The 21,554-nt window shown below is 35.8% G+C and overlaps 1 protein-coding gene across 14 annotated transcripts in view; it reads right to left on the bottom strand.

Annotated features, from left to right (window-relative positions):
* PLEKHA5 (pleckstrin homology domain containing A5) overlaps window positions 1-21,554 on the bottom strand; it is a 246,913-nt gene that overhangs the window by 48,016 nt on the left and 177,343 nt on the right. For 11 of the 14 annotated variants that reach the window (XM_060658232.3, XM_060658234.3, XM_060658236.3 and 8 more), the window contains 3 exons: window positions 18,369-18,452; window positions 15,221-15,340; window positions 14,360-14,413 (listed from right to left, as the gene is read on the bottom strand). In XM_060658232.3, the coding sequence (XP_060514215.1) occupies window positions 14,360-14,413; window positions 15,221-15,340; window positions 18,369-18,452 (258 nt within the window). The remainder of the gene's footprint in view (window positions 1-14,359; window positions 14,414-15,220; window positions 15,341-18,368; window positions 18,453-21,554) is intronic. The other 3 variants (XM_060658240.3, XM_060658243.3, XM_060658244.3) reach the window with 1 other exon arrangement.

Below are 21,554 nucleotides of genomic sequence, written 5' to 3'. Positions count from 1 at the left end.
AAGTAAGCTTAAGTCTCTATCTACTTCTAATTTTAATTTTCAAAGCAATCTCATCATTACTATTTTTCAATAACATGCCCTGGAAATTAGTCAAAAGAATACTGGATTCAGATTTTCTTGTGTGTGGTGGGTGGAGGTCAGGAGCATGAATGTTTTAAGAAATAATGGAGATCAGATAGCATCCAAATGTAAATGATACTCAAAGTCAAACTGAAATTGCCCATTGAGTCTTGGAAATCTGCCACCACAAATGGGCCTCTGTGTCAAATGACTAGGTCAACATGGTTCACACCTCTAAGCAGAGCTTCAATAGAGTCAGATTAAGGACAATGTTCATACTCTAAGCTTGGCAAATTTATCTGAAGGGACAATATGGTTTTTGTAGAAGGATAATCAAGCCTGATTTATTTAGTGTACTACTTTGAGATGGTAAATATGCATGTATATACAGGGATGCCATATATGTGATTTAAAAATGTCTGTTTAACTTACATGTCATAGCTTATTAAATATTGAGTCACTGAGAAGGGCTCTTTGCAAGAAGAAAGTAGCTTAGGAACAGAAAAACTAAAAGTAAAAAGAATACTTAAAATATACAGACTGCAGAGTGTTTCAGAGATCATTTCTGAAACTATTTCTCATTATGAAAAATTTCAAATATACGTACCAAATCCTAAAATATTAAAATTAGAAGTCATCTCTAGAAATCGACAGTTTAGTACAACAAAGGAATAAAAATGTTAGCAGCAATTATTTTGTTTTTTAATTTCAGAGAGACAGACAGAGAAAGAATCTCAAGCAGGCTGTACGCTCAGCACAGAGTCTGATGCAAGGCTTGATCCCATGACCCTGAGATCATGACCTGAGTTGAAATCAAGAATTGGACACTCAACCCAATGAACTACCCAGGAGCCCCAGCTGCAATTATTTTGAATTGTGGGACTGTGGATTATTATCTTTTTCTTTCTCTACACTTTTTTTTTTTTAATGTTTGTTTATTTTATTTAAGGGGGTGGGAGGGGCTGAGAGAGAATCCCAGCAGACTCTCCATTGTCAGTGCAGAGCCTGACGTGAGGCTGGATCCCACAAACTGTGAGATCATGACCTGAACGGAAATCAAGAGTTGGACACTTAACTAAGGCCTCCAAAGCACCCCTTTCTTTTCTCTATACTTCTCTGCATTTGCCAAGTTTCCTCCAGAGTAGATACTGCTTTTCTTTCTTTTTTTTTTCTTTTTAATTTTTTTAATGTTTATTTATTTTTGAGAGAGACAGAGAGACAGAGTGTGAGCCAGGGAGGGAAAGAGTGAGAGGGAGACACAGAACCTGAGGCAGAGCTTGAACTCATGAACTGTGAGATCATGACCTGAGCCAAAGTGGGACGCTTAAGCGACTGAGCCACCCAGGTGCCCCAGATACTGCTTTTCTAATTTAAAAAGATACTAAAGAGTCAAGGATAAAAATATATAAACATGAAATAAACAAAATTAATGGGACAACCATATCCTCTGGCAAACACCCTTTGGTAATGCAAGGAAGCTAAGAAAAATTTTAGCACCATGTGTTCGTATCGTGTTCAAGGCTGAGAGTTAAGGTGGAAGAATCCTACTGGAGTCATCTAGTATAATGAGGACCTGATCTAGAAAACTATTCTTATAAACCTTTAGTCTATCTTAGGAATCTGTATCCATGTCAGAAATTTATTAGGAAATATGTTAATTAATTAAAAAAGGTAAGCTACCCAATATATTTATAAATACATGTAACTACCTTGTAATACCCCCTCCCCCCCGCCATTTTTATTACATCTTCAGAAATCAAAATTCAAGTTTAGACCAGGGGTTCTGAACCCACACTCAAACTACCCGCAGAGCCTGAAAAGAATATAGACACCCTGATTCCCAGATAATTCTAATGGGCAACTTCAGAATCTTTGATGTAGACAATATCATTAAAACAAAAAGGTGACAGAGATGGGATACGACAATCTATGGAAAGGCAGAAGAAGCAGGATCATTGCAGAATTTCCTAGGGCACCACACCTACCTGACCAAGAGCTGTTAGGATGGCTGAGTAATGGGCTGTTAAGAATGATCCTCAAAGGTGAGTGGTCCTGTATGTGGTGGCTCTACCTTTGCATGTGGTGTGCAACAGCTGAAGACAAGTGAACACAATAATCATGATCCAATATAGTGAGAGCTTGGTCCCTATGAAACAATTTCAGCAAGTTGACTGAACTTTCACTCTTTCCAGATTTATTGAATTGGAAATACTAGACCTGCTTTATCTCCAAATGTTCCTAGAAATAGGCTAGTGGTTCCCCTCACTGAAACACCTCTGAAATACTGTATATTTAAATACTTACAAAACTGCCTTGTTTCTATAACTTACACTGAAATAGCACATTCTATCTGGCTTTGGTCATGTAAACTTTGTAACAGTTTTTCAATTAAAGTAGTAAATTATGGCCTAAAAAATACATAATGCTCCACGAGCAAGTTGGAATTTCATTCTCAAGTTCTTAAAAAAAAAAAAAAATCCACCAATTCTCTTTTGGTTCGAATACAAGGATTCTAGACAGTATTATGATAGTGGTGTTAACAGCTGATGTATTTTGTTTTAAGGAAGCAGAGCAAGAAAAAGACTAGTACATGGAACATGTTTATTCACTTGAAAATGAGTTAAATAAATGCTTTGCTTCTAAATACTTTAATTCCTTGTTTGAAGTAACAGGTAATGTAAGTTTATGTTTCATTTAACTGACAAATCATAAAGCTATTAATAATAAGACATTATTTTATAATAATAAAAATTAGAATGCTTGATTCAGGCATTATACTATTTTCCTAACTTCAGCAATAAATAAGTAAACAAACGTGGAAACATCTTGCAAATACATTTAGGTAATGTCAATGTATTTCTGTTTAGAACAAAACCACCTATTTTTACTTGACATTTTAAAGTCTAAATGTTTAGAAAAACTACCTAGAAGGTCTGGTACTTAATTCTAGCCTCCTTCTCAGTTTTGAAGTATGCTGGGCTAATATAAACAAACAGTATTCTTTGATGTTACTCTCAGAAATAACTTAAAAACCCATCACCAAAAAACTTTTCAACACAATTCTATGTATCTGTGTCATACTTACTAGGCTCTTGAGCAGAACTTCCCAACTGACACCTGTGGGTTGGGAATGGATTACAGGTGTGGGGAGATAGGGACCACCTCAGTCCTCCCTGGGCCTAACCTGCTGATGACAGTGTGTCATTTAGTTCCTGCCAAGGCGCTGCACAAATATCATCACTTTCTACGTGTGCCATATATGAAAAAAGATAAAAAGCACTAAGATAGTGTTTTTATTTCAGAAAAACTAGACTTTACTTCTTTCTTTGGTGTTTACTGTCATTATTTATCTCAGTAGTTCTCAAACCTGACTGAAAAAGAAAATGGCCTATGGACATTTAAAAACATATGGAGGGCTGGGCTCTGGCAATTCTGACTGGGGACTAGGGGAAAGAAGGCCCTGAGTATTGTACTTTCTTTCTGTCTTTTCTAAAGATCCACTGGTAGTTCTGATAGGAGATCAGGCTTGAGAACTATCTTGGCACTAATTCAAGTAATTGGAGGACTAATTCAACTGTCCCCAGTAAGGAATTTTTCAAGATCCTGATGAGATGGTATTAAATGTTAATCAAGATCTCTGCACAAATACCAAAAGACGAAAAATTTCAAACTATCTAAATACAAGGATTGCATCTACATTAAGATAATTATCTTTTCTTTGTATGAGATATAGCATTAAGATACTAACCTCCCTTAAAAAATCCAATAAATCTCACAATTAGTAATATTGGTGGACTCAAGCATAATCATGGGGGACCTGGGGTGTCAGGAGTCCAATTTCCAATTGTGTTGTTCTATTTGTCTAGCAACTCCTAACTATCTGTTTCAAAGTCTCTGTATAGAAATTAGATAAGCTACTAATGTAGAAGGACTAGGATATTCTAAATCATGAGATAAATGCTCCTGAATAATTTTGGAGGTAAGCGGCAGGAAAGAGAAAGATTAGTAGTGAGCAGAGCCAACCAAGACAGTCATTGATATAATTTAGCCTTGGAAAAGATTAATTCTTGAATCCTCCTGCAATATTAAGTAGTGGCTTAATTGGTCTTTAAAAATTTTATATAATAAATCATCCAGAATAGTGTTGTCCAACAGACCTTTCTGTGATGATGAAAATGTTCTATACTGGTGTAGTCTAATACTGTAGACATGTGCCTATTCAGCTCTTTAAATGTGGCTAGTATGAGGAAAAGAATTTTACTTTTATAAAAATGTAACTTAAAATTTAGTCACATATGGCTTAGTGGCTATCACAGTAGACAGTAAGTTTAGAAATTCTAGACAAGTAAATATAATTTTTTCTCTGATCTAGGTCTTATTCCCAGAAGGAGAAAACATTTGCTCAAGCTCTGTCTTGTAATTGAGTTTGAGTCTAAATGCTGTGCTAACAGCTTCCTCCTTTTTTGGAGCAAGCAGTCTGGATGATTCTTATCTACCCCACAGAGCTTTTGTCCTGATAACCAATGAGAAGACCCATTTCTGTGCTGTCATTTTCCATTTAAATGGAAAATGGACTTTTCCTGAGTTCTTAATGACTTCTTAGGAAAAGAATTTTTAAGTTGAGAATCTGTCTTAACAATAGCAAAACCCCTGATGGCCTAATCACTGAAGAATTCATTTCTCAAGAATGTCCTCCTGTGTCTAGATCAATAAACTCTTTAGAAGTGTGGAAAGATTAAAATGCTAAAGAATTTGACATGCCTAGGGTGAAGCTTTGAGGAATGCAGGGGTCTTTATAAACAGGTCATTGAGATAATGACAAAGTAAATGCCCTTCACTCTCATTCTAGGAACATCTGAAAGTCCAAGAACCTGAGATTGAAGGGTATGACTACCTATTGAAACTATTCATTGTTTAACGGGGAGCAGAGAAATCTGAAGTGACTTTTTAAATAGAGGAATGTAAATAAGTCTCTGTATAACTGATCGGGCAAAATACTGAGGTCTATTACTGTGAAAATTTTAAAGCAATCTGAATAAACCGTCCATGCTATCTACGTCTTCTAAAAGTAAAATTTGGGGAAAATATTACTATTATTATATTTCAGAAGAATCAATGGTACTTTGAAAGATGCAGCTAGACGATATAATATTTTCTCTTTTTCTTGAAGGGAGGAAGATTTAAAAAAAAAGGAATAACAAATTGGGACACTAACATAGGAGTCAAACATATCTGATGTTCCCTTAAAAGAAAAAGCAGACACATTTCTAAACTGGATGATGCAGTAAGTATTGGCTTCAGGATTACTGATAAGGTCCATTTATTGAGAAACATTATAAAAATACCCTGAACCCAGCAGAACAAAAGAAGGGTAATCTCTACACTCACAACCTTACTTAAAACTGCTACATTTTTAGGGCCCCCATTTTGAGATACATATACCTGTAGTATATTTTGAAGAAGACTTTAAAGGTCTCAGCTAATGTCTTTCCAAATAATTTATTTATGTAATTTACTCACAGTGAGTTTCTACTCTTTTTACCTAGGGTCTTTTAAGTTTTTGTTTAATTAAAATCCTTTTACTACAGGATAAACTTTACAAACCTGACTTTACTTTAGTGGCTTAAACTATTTTCCTTGTTTAGCTATTCTTAACCACTGTTCCTTTGGCTTCACGGAATATATTACTATCTGATGCTAGCATCTTTATTCCTGGCATTCACAGGCAACCAGAAATATTAAAAGAACTCAAAATCAATTTTGTGAAAAAGCTTTATTGTGGATATAATGTTTGATATGGTTATATTTTTCTCTTCTTTGCATGTATTTTAATACCATCTTAAAGGAACAAACATTCCAAAAGTGAAAATCTGATACCTCTGTTAGTAAAAAAAGGTATTTGTTTTGGCTGTGGGTAAATCTACTACAAAATATATTTGAGCTTTAAATCAAAGTTAAAATATCTTCTGGATATAAGGATCTAGGTTTTATTAATAGCAATTGTATATTCTGAGTTACAATTAGCACTGAGTAGCAGATTTCCTATCATTATTTTAAAGATTTATCAGCTTATGTTTTAACTACATAATCATACTCTTAGGCCAATCTTAAAAATGTTTTTGGCATTTATGCTCAACTTTACTTCCTTCCTGGGCTTTGAAAATAATTAAAGAATCTACTTTGTAAGCACTAACTTCCTGCCTTACACTGAGCTCCATCAATCTCTGCTGAATGAATGTTCTGAAAAAATGAATAAGATAGAAGCCAAAACTACAGCCACCGGGCTACAAAAATATTTGCTTTTATAAATACAAAAGCGAACTGTATAAATATTATGCATTTTAGGAGTGGTGGGGAAATTGTCTTCATGTTCTTATCTAGGAAAATATAAGAACAACTCCATTAATGTTCAAGGAAGTCAAATAGATTTAAAAAAAAAAGGGAAGAAAATTCATTAATACAATGTATTCATCCTAGCTTTGTGATTTGGGGCAAGTCATTAAACCTGGCTTCTGGGGACAAAGGTAACTGGCCCACATGCTACAGAGGCTTACATAGAAGAAGTCAAGTGGGATATTGTATGTGCCAGTGCTTTGAAAACTGTGAAGTGTTGCTTAAGCTGTTAGGATGAACAGGTACTGGACAGGTGCACAGTGTAGAGAATGGGATTGCTTTTAAAGTAGTATTTGAGAAACAGTGAGTTGCTGGCTGAAAAAAAGGGATGATAGGGTAGGAAGAATTTCAAGGTTGGGGAGGTGGTAGAGAGGGGGCTTGGATGATAAACCAAAAGGAGATCTTATTTTGTAGCCAAAAATTTGTGAAATTTCTGGAGTTAGCTGAGAGACATAACGTGGCAGGTGCTTTTATTATTGCCAAGATTTTGTGATTAAATGGTAATAAGGAGCTTAGTATATATAGGGTGTTATGATGGCCTCTATAATTCTGACTAAACACCATGAATATATCATGTATTCAGTTAAACAATCTACAGAATCTCATGATTTTCCTGTTTTCAGTAAAATTGTTCTCAAAATACTTTAAATTCAAGTTTCAAGGTATTTTAAACTTTAATATTCGGTGGTATTGGGCAGATGAGATATTAGGAGAACATAATATAACTCCAGGAAGCTGACTTAATTTTTCCATTTTTGTAGATCTGTATTCTTTCCACCCTTAGAGTGGTGGAACAAGAGAACTGTCATACCTTCGCTCCTTCTAGGTAGGCTGCTACTTATTTTTCTTTTCATCCACCAGGCAATCAGACTGCCATAGGCTGGTTATCAGGCTCTCCCAGCCATAGCTGGAGGTGGAGACTGGGTCTCATTTTTTTCTTTTCTCTTGAGGGCTTAAACCAGTTCCAGGTCTAAGCAAACAGCTAAAGTAAAGGTCCCGATACTTCCCAAAGTCCAACGAGCTCTTTCCCAAGGATGATGTGCTCAATAAATGTTACATCATTCACGTTAAAGGTGAGCAGTATTTTGAACTAATTTTGCTTTTTAGCTTTTTGATCCGACTACTGAGGTATAGAACAACAATTCTAAATTTGGACATGTTGGGCGGGTAATGAACTGAAGGCAGAATGTCCAAGTGCAGATTTCCATAAGCAACTAGAAACACATAACTGGAACTGCAGAGAGAGGTGTTTTAGATACCTTTGTGCCTTTTTCCACACCCTACTGGCCCAACTTTTGTTTCAACTCTTGCTGAGCCAACCAATTCGTGTATTGGGACCCACTGGGTGCTAATGTATGTATAACCTCAATGTGTTGGAGAGTTAGTCTCAAGAGGCAACCCTTGGTCAAAGGAGGATGGGAGCCAGTACAAATGCTTTCTTTTGTTGGTCAGTTGGGCAATTCTGCAGTGTTTCTTTCATCAACAAGTAGTAGTCAGATGAGGCCCCACTTGCCTATGGCAGTTGCTAATATATTCTCTCCTTCCTTGCTCACTCTCTTTACTGCTGTGCCTTGGTATCACTTCCCAAAGTAAACTTCCTGAGAACAAGCCCACATCAAGGACACACCACAGGCTCTGATTCCTGAGAGAAATCCAGGGGCTAGAGATGAAGAATAAGAGACAACTAGTAAAATGTGTGGATAAATGCTCGGTTGAAAGAACAGTAAAACCCAGAGAACTTCCCCTATTAAGGCTGAGATGAGTGAAAACAGTTAGCAAAAAGGGATAGATTAATTACTAGTAAGAAATAGGAAAGTCATGATAATAATATGTAGGCAGTGATAGGCCAAGAGATCAGAGAGTTAACACATACAAAATAAGTCCTTCCAAATTTTCATTTCTAATCTACCCACTATTTATTTTAGCCTTCTTAGAGTTCTGCCATTATGATGTCATACACTGCTTCAGAACTTTCTGGGCATCATCCCCCTCTCCCCAATATTTCTGGAGAGAAAGGATCACTCTTAATAGCAAGGCATAAAAAAACACAGATATTCTATACCATGTAACTAGTTAATAAATGTTAAAGTAACATACTTCCAATTTTCTAGTTTCCTTAGTTTGCTTTTGCCAAATGCCTATTCTACATCCCCTAGAAACATTATCTCAATCATCCCTAAAATAGAAGCTCCAGGACCCCTTGAAATATTAGAGAAAATGGGATCTTTGCTTAATAGCTCAACAGAACAAAGTTGCTGAATTGACATGAACAATGAAAGCCATCAAGAATCTCTTCAATCATCTTGTTAGCATTTCTTCCCTTATAGGGAAGCTGTCTTTCATGAACACAAAGAACAAAATGCAAAAAGGTATTCTTGGATTTTTACCTTGAATGGTTCCAGTACCAATTACATATATTCAGTTGTTTCTTTTTACATTTCCCTTGGCATAAGTATGTTTAAAGGTGGCCAGAGTCTGTGTCTGCATAGTTTTTTTCACTATTGTTTCTTGAAAGGATATAGAAAGCATACTGGTGAGGAATGTCCACAGCAGCCAATGGGGAATATCAGACTTCTTCCAAAAGTCATTAGTAGCTTTAGCACACAGTTCATAAAATATTCGTATTTATAAAAAGAATTACATCATAAAATCTCAATGCTAATACAAAATCTTTGCAAATTATAAGGTTTAGTTTACTCTTCAAGATTTTTTTATTTTTATTTTTTCATGGATAAACTATTTTATAGTTCTTTTATCTTTTTTTAAATTTTATTTTTTTAACTTAATTTTTTATTTTTTTAAATTTACATCCAATTCAAGATGTTTTTTTAAAAGTTAGTATTAAAACAAAATGATTTTATCTTCCCCACAAGCATCTGATAAAACTTAAAAAAATATACTGATAAGACACAAGGATGTAGCTATTGGCTGTTGCACCTTTTAAGCATTTTTATTTTTTAAATATTTTTATTTTTAAAATATTTATTTATTTTTGAGAGAGACAGAGGCAGAATGCAAGTGGGTTAGGGGCAGAGAGAGAGGGAGACACAGAATCCGAAGCAGGCTCCAGGCTCTGGGCTGTCAGCACAGAGCCCGATGCGAGGCTTGAACTCGCAGACTGTGAGATCGTGACCTGAGCCAAAGTCGGACAGGCAACCGACTGAGCCACCCAGGCGCCTCTCCTCTTAAGCATTTTTAAAAAAATGTTTATTAAAATTTTTAAAAATGTTTATTCATTTTTGAGAGCCAGAGGCAGAGCATGAACAGGAGAGGGATAGAGGGAGAGGGAGACACAGAATCGAAAGCAGGCTCCAGGCTCTGAGCTGTCAGCACAGAGCCTGACGCGGGGCTCAAATCCACAAACCGTGAAATCATGACCTGAACTGAAGTTGGATGCTTAACCCACTGAGCTACCCAGGCGCCCCCACAAATATTTACTTTTGAGAGGGAAAGAAAGAGAGTGCACTCAAGAGCACGTGAGCAGGGGAGGGACAGAGAGAGGAACAGACAGAGAATCCCAAGCAGGCTCTGTGCTGTCAACACAAAGCCCCATACAGGGCTAGATCTCACAAATTGTGAAATCATGATCTGAGCTGAATTCAAGAGTTGGATGCTGAGCCACCTAGGTGTCCCTTAAACATTTTTATACAACAAAGAACACCGTAGGTAAGCTTGGGCTGTATTTTTCTTTTATTATACTATGGCAAACTGCTTTTTCAGGAAAAACGTCCAGTTTTTCCATGAGAATTTGAGTATAATAAGATCCTTTAGCCATCTGATGTTAAAGAATATACTATTTGATGCTACATCTGGAAACAAGTATGTTCCAGCAGCAGGTAGACAGCTCCAACTGGGTAAATCAACTTCATTAATTACTGGAACAGAGGCGTATTCTTTTCACAAAGAATTTTTGAGTACATGGGGAAGAGACAATCTGCAACCTGAGTGTAGCTGAGATCTGTGTCCTTTCCCTTTCTCAAGCAAATGTTTCTGATGCAATTAACTATGATGACTCTTGAAGGGAGAGGGGTAAAGGCAGAATGTCATAATTTTAAGGGCATTCAATGTTACAGTATTTATATTTAAAAGATGAAAAAATAAAATAACTGCTGCAGTATCAGTGCAAGTAAAGCTTAGACGTGTAGAAGTCAAACTCCATTTACTATAACAAGTATTCTATTCTATTCTATTATTTTATTTTATTTTTTTTTTACTGTAGCAAGTATTCTTAAAGGAGGAGGTTAGCTACTGGAGTGCTAGAATAAAATCAGAGTGGGGTGAGGAGCTGTGGTGGTGGAAAGGGTTGGGATATGTTTAGTGTACCCACAAGGGGGCAGCACACTGAGAAAGGCCTGTGAAGCATGGCCCCAAGTTCCTTGATCCTTCTATCCATGTCTTTCTACCAATTTCTTAGTATCTCATTTTCTGTTATCATTGCCTACCTGGAAAGCTGGCCGAAAGTTTTAGGAAGAAGGGAAAGGGAACATCATCTAAACTGTCTCATAACTGCTTTTTACTCAATAACAGGGGAAAGTCAGAAAAAGCAGGTGAGGAAGAAAGAAACAAATGGAAGGAAGAGCTAAAACAGGGTGGAGAATATGGACAAAAGGATGGAATCGTTCTCATTTCCCCATTCCTATTAATCCTCCCTTCATGACTGACCAAAAAAGTTATGTATTTATTCATTTTATAAATAGAATCTGGATGAGGTACATGAAGTATATCCAGTTAGGATTATTGTACATTCACAGGTTATCTTAAAATTCACAAAAATGACAAATAAACCTAGCCGGTCTTATTAAATGTAGTCTGTGAATAGTCTACTAATTGGGCTGTAAAAGCACAAGCAAATGATAATAGTGTACTCCAAAATGAAACAAAAAGCAGAAGATAATTCTGCTATATAATTAGTATAGCTTTTGTTGTTTTTAAAAACACTTTAGTACAGAACTCATCCTCAAAATGTGGTTAATCAGAAGCCAAATTATACTGCTCAAGTTATGGGGGACCAGAAGTCAAGATTTTTGGATTGACTGTATAATATGCAGATCTTCAGAATTACAGGGTAAGGCATTTTTATTTTTCATTTGTTATAACCATTCTGATATCAGAAATGAATTTACCTCTGAAGCAACTCAGAAACCACACTTGGTTCTATTTTTCATGGACAGTGATAGCAACTGAGAGAATTTCAATCAATAAAAAACTTTCTTTTGACTAGCTCCCAAGAGGCAGGAGAAAGACTACATTTTGCTGCTGGCCTTAAGTTATTCTAACGATGTATTTGAGCTAGGAGAGCAAGTGTTGAAAGTGAGTATTAATTAGTACATGTTCATTTGTAGGACATATTGTATAAAATGTGACCAGAGCCTTTTCTTTTGACTTTCAGATTTTAAAATCTAGCTTCCAATTTCTAGTTATGAAAAAACTACTGATTTTTTTATATACTGGGCAAACAATAATGCCTAGAAAAACAACAGACTTGGCAATCTAAAATAAGTTACTGGCAGTAACAAGATTAAAAGCTGGAAATGCTTTCTTTTTTTTTTTAAACTAGAAGTGTTTGAGCTGAATGAAAAAAATTTCATTAAAATGGAAAATGATCGAGAATTCTTTTTATATAACTTAATAACTTTACTGTTGATATAAAATATAGAACAGTTCAAAAGTAAATGTTTCATTTACATTAAATGTAATTATTTGAAACCATAAAAAATTTTGATTTATTTAAAGAGGGATTTTTCTTTAGGAAACCTTAAGGATCTATATATTTAGGCATATCTGAGTTTCTGGGCAAAGTTTCCACCTTGTTTCTATATGTTGTCTATTTATTGCCTAAAAATGGCCCAAATTTTTCCATCAGAAACAGTCTTATTTTGATCATGCAAATTAGCATTCAAACAATTACTGTAGTTCTTTTCATTACTACATTTTAAAATTGGACTAATATAGTTTTATTTCAAGATCTCATATAAAAAAAGGCAACTACTAGAAAACCTCTGCTGATGTGTAGAGGGAATAGAGAGGATCACTTAAAAGTCGAGATTTTTAGAGGCCACCTGTAGACCACTAGCCTGGTCCTCTCCAACAACAAAGGCTCAGTGGAGCACACTTCCAGAGTACCAAGGGCAATAGAAACCTCAATCGGATCTGGGTCACTTGGGTAAAGGGAAGAAACAGCTCAACCCGGGAAAGGGAGTTGAGGAGAAGTATCTTAGCAAATGGTGGTGTTTTCAATATATTCACCTGTCTTTTCCTAGGATTTCTTTTTTTACGTTTATTTATTTTGAGAGAGGGAGAACATGCATGCGTAAGCAGGGGAGGGAGAGACAGAGAGGGAGGGAGAGAATCCCAAGCAGGCTCTGTGCTGACGGCTCAGAGTTGAAATCAAGAGGTGGATTCTTAACCAACTGAGCCACCCAGGCGCCCCTCTTAAGATTTTTTTTTTTTTTTTCAGTTTCTCTATGCTCAACGTGGGGCTTGAACTCACAACCCGGAGAGTCACATGTTCCACGCACTGAGCCAGCTAGCAAGCGCTGGGATTTTCTAAAGCTCTTTGTCTCTGTAATTCTAGTTTTGATTTATTGAGATAAGTAATAAATTATAATGAACCACTAGGTTTATTTCCAGAGATACTATATAACTTTAGGTTCACATTTATGTCATTGTTTTTTACACCTAATTTTTGAAATATCCCCTTATTTTTCAGAACTATTGCTAGCTTTACAGACAAAAGAGCTTTTATGCAAGTTATTTACCAATGCATCTTAGAAGCTTTCTTGGCAGTGTGGCATTTTGAGGGAAGACTTCGTGTCTTTATTAGATTACTTTCAAAGTGTGAATATACACCGTGGTTAAATTTCAACAGCAGTCTCTGGAGTGGAGACTGGAATTTGGACTCATGAAATGCTGATTTCTAAAGCTTTCCAATTGGCAAAATCATGACAAAAACATGTTGTGGGACAAAGAATAAACTCTAAAAGTATATTTCTTTTAAAAATTATCAAACACGATTGAACAGTTTTTAAAGGGTCATCCTAATGCAAAATCCCTCTTTAAATAGAACTAATTTAAAGCAGTACCTTATTATTTTAAGGAGGCAAATATAAATATGTAAACATCTGTCTTATGACATTTTCCACAGTAACCTCTTTCATTTGGTAAATGCTCAAGTTTGAATTGTTTTGAAACAGGCTAAAACAAGTTATAGCTTAATTTATATAGATAAAAAATGCATTCACAGGACGAAATTCAGTGTTTAAGAACATATCAAAAGCTCCCATAAAATTAAAATTAAATATTAATAGAGAATTTCATAAAAACTAAAATATGGAAAAAGCAGTCCCTGTTCATGAACTGCCATTCACCCTAACCATCCGCACTCACTGCTACCACTGAGGAAATGGTAGGAACTATAGCCCACTGTAAAAATGATTCTACAGAGCTTAGTGAAGACCAAACACCAGGAGATGGCAAACAAGGGCTGAAGTTACAGAATTAAAAATGGTCACCACACTTTTCACCCATAGCGAAACTACCCTTTGAGAGCACAGCACACCCGCCCCCTCTTGATCTTCCAACAAGGCATTCACAGTTTGGTACCTAGTTCTTTAATCAGGTCAACCCCAAGCAGAGATAAACCTAATGAGTAGGAGCTTTCTTGGGATAAGAGAAGGGAAGTCTAGAGAATTCAGGCTCCCAATTTTCCAGCGACCCAGTATTGCTCCTTACACTCACAACTATCCTTTTTACTTGTTTATTTTGGTATTACTGAATTCACCGTTAGGAATTTCTTATTCTGTTACTTATAAAAGTCATGCTATTAGTTCCAAATAACCTGGAAAACTAAACTACATTTGAAAAGTTCTATTAGGTACTTTAAGCAAAAAAATTCTACAAATCCCACCTGATGATCCAAATATATGGTGTTCCTTTGAAGATGATGTGAAAGAATTTCATTCTAGTAGGCATCAATCAAGAAACAAAGGGATAGAGAAAGAGGGTGTAGAATTCATGAAAAGATCAATTTTGAAATAAGAAAAACAGGTAGTTTACCACAACCTATTATATCATGGTACACAATTTTCACATACATGCTCCCTGTAAATTGTACAGATGACATATTAAATTATTAAAAATTACACTTAGTTTTGTAAGAAATTAAATAGACATGCACAGAAGCTAAAATATTCAGCAGGAAGATCCTTCAAATGGCTTTGGCAGATTCAATGTTAGAAGTTTTACACGTTAATACTTTTCTGTGACACAGTACGACTTCTTTGGATGTTTCTCATATAACCAGAGGCTATTAAACCCTTTGAGAAATGTTTGCATGTGTTCATTCTTTTAGTCAAGAACAAAAGAAATATCTTAATCTCTGACATTTATAAGGCAGTATTATTACAGTTACAACCAATTTTCAACTCATTAATTTCCAGGAAATTATAGGACTTTTCAATCATCTGTTTCATCAGCTGTGGAAGCTACGGTACAAGGGGAATGAAGTCTGTATGCATTTCCTTCCTCACGACCAAAAGTTGGTGGGTGAGTGGGCTGGAAGGCCAAGAAGAAATCCATCCTACCTGTATTTCCCTTTAATAACATATAAATAAGTGAATTCTCAAAGGGTCAATAGGAGATCATAATGTCACTGCAATGATTGTATGGGCTCATGCTCAACACTAATGACACCGATCAAACTGATTAACGAATGGCTCAAGGTAAGTAGTAATGGCAGATGACACATACAAAACTCTTCATAGCTGACCTTTGGGCTGTGGGCCTCAAGTTTCAGCTGCATGAGCTGTGCTAATGTATGCTCCCGGACACTACTCAGTTCGGCCTGCTGCCGTCTCAGCTTTATTAGCAGCAGCGTAAGCTCCTCTGGCTGAAGGAGTACAATTTAAGAATCCAAACAGTGGAAAACAGATTAATTGTTGTCTTAAGTGACAGATATTAAACCAAGATTTCTTGGCAAGTTTCCTCTTACGGTTGACATCAAACATAGTGCCTAGGCACTATGATGATAGGTCCTACATAAATGCATAGATATCTAGAGAAATAGAAGGAACAGTGTTACTTTAAAAGATACAGCAAAACAACAGTATATTAAGGCACTTTCTCAGAATTCATGAGAGAATACTAAATGTTAAGTATTAAAAAGCACAATGCCAAAAAACAACTGTAAAGGTTTGTACATAAGAGTTATTAAAAAATTATCATTAAAAGATATTTTTAAGTGATGCCTAAGACTTTTACAGCAATAGAACAATAACTGCATGTCCAACATTCTATTTTAGAGACAGAAGGTAAATAAAAAGCATTCAAATTCATGTAAAACTTGGATGATATCTTCATATTAAACTCAGTACCTGGGGTCTATTAATTGCTTCCCAGTTATATTTCTAAATGTCACTGCTAATGCATTCACAGGATATTTTAAATAACCAAAGATCAGTTTTTATTTTTTAGTGGGGGGGGGGGGGAAGGACACCATTTAATACCAACAGAAAGGTCCATGAGTACATAAACTCTCCTCCCACACTCTGGTTCCTGATTGGTTACTATGAACACTAAGACGAATAAATTTTCAAAGGTAGATAAAATTCCTTAACAGGCCAATCTGATACATTTTTCTTTATTAGAAATGCAATAAAGTATGGTCATTGGCAGTCTTATAGGCCGTAAAATATTATTTGATGTTTCTGTGAGCTTTGTTATGATTAAAAACTGCAGATGGGCAAGAGAGAGACTCATCACTTCAGGGCTACAGCGTGGTCTTAAAACTTCCAGGCCAAAAAATGGTCCTGAGATTGATTTATATTGCCTATAACACAGTATTACACCAGCTCTCTTCTGTTCTGTTCATTTGCCATGTCTTTATATTCTATACAATTTTTTTAAGGGACAGAAATAATTTTTAACTGTTATTTGAAATTTTATATGAAATTTTATTGCCTTTAGGTAAGAAAAATGTCAGAAGTAAGTAAGAGTTACTACGGGATTCTTCAGATTAAGCTATCTATGTAGATGAGACAATGCTCTTTTATATTAAAGAGTAAAAGAATGTGTATGTGTGTGACTTAAGGAAGAAATTTCACGACAGGAGAAGAATAACTGCTTTTGTTCTGATGCCAACCACATCTGGTGACCTCGTGACTATGGGAGAGCCCAGGTCTTATGACCACCATATCAAGCTCTTGAGGTCTTGCCAAGGAGAAGGTAGGGTCGTGTAAGGGATTCAGACAGTCTTAAGACCCAGAGTGGTATTTGAAAAAAATATCAAAAGAAGGAATTTTGAAACTCTGGTTTATTATTTACTGAGTTAAAAAGATTAAGAAATTTTCAAAAGGATGAAAGATTCCAGTAAGTTTGCTACATATTTGAATTTTGAGGCAAAATAAAAACGGGCACATTTTTTGACCCACAAAGGTGATAAGTACATTTTATCCTAACTATCCACTAGAGGGAGCAAGGCAGAAGATAAAAATTCATAAGACGATACTTAGCATTATCTTACGATAAATGTCTGTTTCTTGGCAGATCACCAATCTAATATTTAAAAATTACAACATTTAAAAGTTTTCAGTTTTACTCAAGCAATATTTATAACCTTTAATAAATAAGCTGGAAACAGTTTAAAGCCAGGACACCTGTCTTATATCTTAGCATGTAAAAGACTCAGAGATGAAATAAAACAACATCTGCAAAACACATAAGAGGAATTTGTTTTGATTCCTGCAGGAAGAGAATTTTAAATGAACAACTATATAGATCCTCAAATCACATCTTCACAGGAACTGAGACTACCTACTGATATTAATGCACAGATAAAACAATGCCATTAAAATAAAATGAAGTAATGAAAGTCATCTTTTCTATTTAATGTGAAGAATAACAGTGTCCTGGTAATAAAACTCCTTCCCAATTTGAACATAATACTGACAATGAAATGGTAATGGTAAGTACTTGCTTGCACCTAGTATTTTTATAGTCTCTCTCTGCATAAATATGTAAATCAGTTTTTTCCTCTCTAAAGTAGTTAATCTATGCAAAAATGTATGGGAGAAACTTTTTTTAATTTTTAAATTTTATTTATCTGAGAGAGAGAGAGAGAGAGAGAGAGAGAATGTATGTGGGGGAGGGGTAGGGAGAGAGGGAGAGAGAGAATCTCAAGCAGGCTCCATGCTGCCAGCAAAGAGCCTGATGTGGGGCTCGATCCCACTAACTGTGAGATCAGGACCTGAGCTGAAATCAAGACTCGGATGCTTAACCGACTAAGCCACCCAAGTGTCCCCTAGGAGAGACTTCTTAATAGGCCCATAGTGTGACTACACACGGTTGCTTGCTAGATTTGTTCCACTAATCAACAACTCCAACTTCGGTTTTAAGAATGAGGGAATCGGGGCACATGGGTGGCTCAGTCAATTGAGCATCTGACTCTTAATTTCGGCTCGGGTCATAACCTCACGGTTCGTGGGTTCGAGACCCCATGTCGGGCTCTGCCCTGACAGTGCAGGGCCTGCTTGGGATTCTCTCTCTCAGTCCCTTCCCACTTGTGTGCTCCCTTTCTCTCTCAAAATAAATAAACTTAAAAAAAAAAAAAAAAAAAAAGAAGAAGGAGGTAATCAGCATCCAACGAAGTAAAGAAACCCACCCAGGTTATACAATAAGCCCTGAAAATATAATCTCATATTTAGGCAATATGACATTTTGGGAGATTTCTCTAGTCAGATAGAGAAGTGGCTGCACGATCCCAAACTCTTCTGATGAGCTCTCTTTCACAAAAGTAGCAACAGTTTTTCTTTGGGAGGAACCTCTCTGAAAATTCAAACTTAAATGCTCTGTAAGATATGTGCTATCATGTGTAGCACATAAATAAAACATGATATGATAAATAAAAATACTGAACTCACCGTTTTGCCTTGGAGGCTCTGGGGACTAACAGACTGTAAAGTCAGGCCAGCTGGCATTGACCTTCTGTCAGGCACATAGACATGCTAGGAAAATAAAGGTACAATATAAATTCTGTGGTCAATGTCAATGATGAGAAATCTTAAATTTACATTATAAAATATCATTTAAAATTTGTTATTAGTGCTAATGAAAGTAGATATTAAAAGTTAGTTGCAAATGTTATCTGAAACTGTATCAATGACCTTTTCACATTAACAGCTATTACTTTACAGGCATACCTAGGAGATACTGTGAGTTCAGTTCCTGACTACTACAATTAAGTGAATTATGCAATAAAGTGAGTCAAATGAGTTTTTTGGGCTCCCATTGCATGTACAAGTTATGTTTGCACTATGCTATTAAATGTGCAAAGGCATTATGTCTAAAAAAAAAAAAAAAAAAATATATATATATATATATACACACACCTTAATTAAAAGATACTTTACTGCAAGAAATGCTAACCATCATCTGAGCTTTCAGTGAATTGTAATCACTGATGACAGATCCCCATAACAAATATAACAGTAAAAGAATGGTTTGAAATAATGTGAGAATTACCAAAACATGACAGAGACAGAAGTGAGCAAATGCTGTGGGAAAAATGGTGCTGACAGACTTGCATGACACAGAATGGGAGCAAACTTTAAATCTGTAGAAAATGCAGCACCTACAAAGTGCAATAAAGCGAAGCACACAAGAATGAGGTATGCCTGGTGTTTACGCTTTAAATGAATTTTTTACCCATCTGTGATTTTGTAATAGCAAACTCTGGTCATGTGGAAAGTGCTGGTTCGGTGAATTCTGCAGATGTTGACACGTATCAGTATACAATACCAGTAACACACATTTGTTAATACTGCTAATCTTTAAGCACCAGAAAGCTGTCAAGCTCACAGTGGCAGATACAACATTTCCAAAATTCTAATTTTTGCTTGAAAGCTCAAATTTGTCATCAGTGACAAATACTGTTGGTTGTTTTCCTGGAAGTGACAGGATAGCATTTCACTCTGAGAAGTGTCTGTCAAATACCGAGTGTGAACAACCGTAGTGTGTCTGTCATTCATCTTTTCAAGTAAAAATGGTGTTTCAGGAAAAAAGGAGCTAGTTCAGCTTGCAACTCAATCACACGTATCTTTTTCTGAGTCAACCTTGATGTTAGTAGTTTGGTACGCAAGAGAAATTGCTTTATGCACCGTTTCCCATTTCATCACACACACTATGAAAATGATGTATAATGAAAGGTCAAGATTGAATAAAATTATCTTTCATTGCTTCATCAAAGGGATTTTTAAGTGAATTTAAAAATTCACAGTTGGGAGCTGCCCCCCTGATTTACGCTAATGTGCCAGTACCCATCGTTGCTTTTGCACTCAGAAAATGGTAACGCAATGAATGATGTCTTATTATTGCCATTATAAAAATAGTTTTGAGCTTACAGACTAGACTCCTTGCAAGGGTCATGGGAACCCCACAGGGGTCCACGGACATATTTTGGGAACCAATGATCACATCAAGGAAAATGACAGGAGAGTTTGAAAGAAAATTTTGGCAATGTTTAAGAAGTTTTTTGGGAAGAGGAGTAGACCAGTAGTTGATTAGGAACTAGACAGAGAGCATACATTCATTTTATATTTGTTTTTGAAACAGATGATACATTTAGGTCAAAAATAATAAAAAATGCTAATTCCCAGGAGAACATGTTTCAACCACACAATACTGAATCAGATTTCTCTTAAATATTGTTACCATTTTTTTTTTTTTAAATCAAAGATGATTTAGTTGTTGGATGTACAAAGTGACAAAACACTGAACTCTGTTATGATGGAGTTCAACCTGAGCCTTTTTTGGTGAGGCAAACTAAAGCTTCCTCCAAGAAGAAAAATTCCTGACTGACTCATTCATTTCTAACTAATGCTTATTTATGGAAAACATACACCTTATTTATATCAAACATATACTTTATGCAATGTTATAACTGAAGGATTCAGTCTGTCAGAGGGATAAGAAAAGGTACATTTTAAAATGGTGTAAAGTAAGAAATTCTTTAGAATTAAAAAGAAAATGACAGAAAAATTCCTTTTCATTTTAGGATAGACATTAAACAACTGGCTGCATACAGGCTGAATGATCAAAACATGTGCTTTAGTATTATAAAAAGCTAACCAACACAAAAGCTAATTATTTGAATTAACTCCAAATAATCTACTAAGCAATGCTTAAACCAACTTCATGTACAAATTAAAACATGATCTCTATGTGTATCTTAAGTTTTAAAAAGTATATATGCCACCCTGCATTGTTATCCTAATATTAAATTGGGTACATAAGGAGATGATTTCAATAAGCCATATATGCAGCTGGTTAGAAGAGATTAGCACTTTTCTTTAAAAAAAGTTTATTCATTTTAAGAGAAACCAAGAGTAAGAGTGAGAGAGTGGATGGGGGGAGGGGCAGAGAGAGGGAGAGAGAATCCCAAGCATGCTCTGCGCTAACAGTGGGGCTCAATCTCATGGTCTCATGAACCACAAGATCCTGACCTAAGCCTATACCAAGAGTCGAATGCCTAACCAACTGAGCTACACAGGCGCCCTGAGCTCAGCACTTTTATCTTAGCAAAGTGCAGGATGAACCTGATGCAAGAATACAGGTATGCTGCTGGAAGAGGACAGGAATAGAATTTTCCAGTGTGTGAAGAGCCAATAAAAATGCAAGTGGTCTTAACCTACATGGAAAGCTGATGACATAGGCTATGGAGCATAGAAGAATGCATAACACATCTGCTCAAAATAAACATTTTTGTGCTCTCAAAAGATGATGTGTTGCAAGCTTAGGTTTTTACATGTGAGATTCTGACACTAGAGATTATTCTTTTTTAATTTTAATTTTTTAAAAAAGACATTTATGATTTTTTAAAAAGTTTATTTATTTATTTTTTTTGAGAGAGAGAGAGAGAATATGAATGCATGCCAGGGGGAGGGGCAGAGAGACAGAATCCCAAGCAGGCTCTGCACTGTCAGCACAGAGACCCATGGCGGGGCTCAAACTCACAAACTGTGAGATCATGACCTGAACTGAAACCAAGAATCGGACGCTTAAACAACTAAGCCACCCAGGCGTCCCATATTCTTCCTTAATTTTTAAAA

Source organism: Panthera onca, chromosome B4 (assembly GCF_046562875.1).
Source record: "Panthera onca isolate mPanOnc1 chromosome B4, mPanOnc1 haplotype 2, whole genome shotgun sequence".
NCBI lineage: Eukaryota > Metazoa > Chordata > Mammalia > Carnivora > Felidae > Panthera > Panthera onca.
This window is presented reverse-complemented; position numbering and strand designations above follow the sequence as displayed.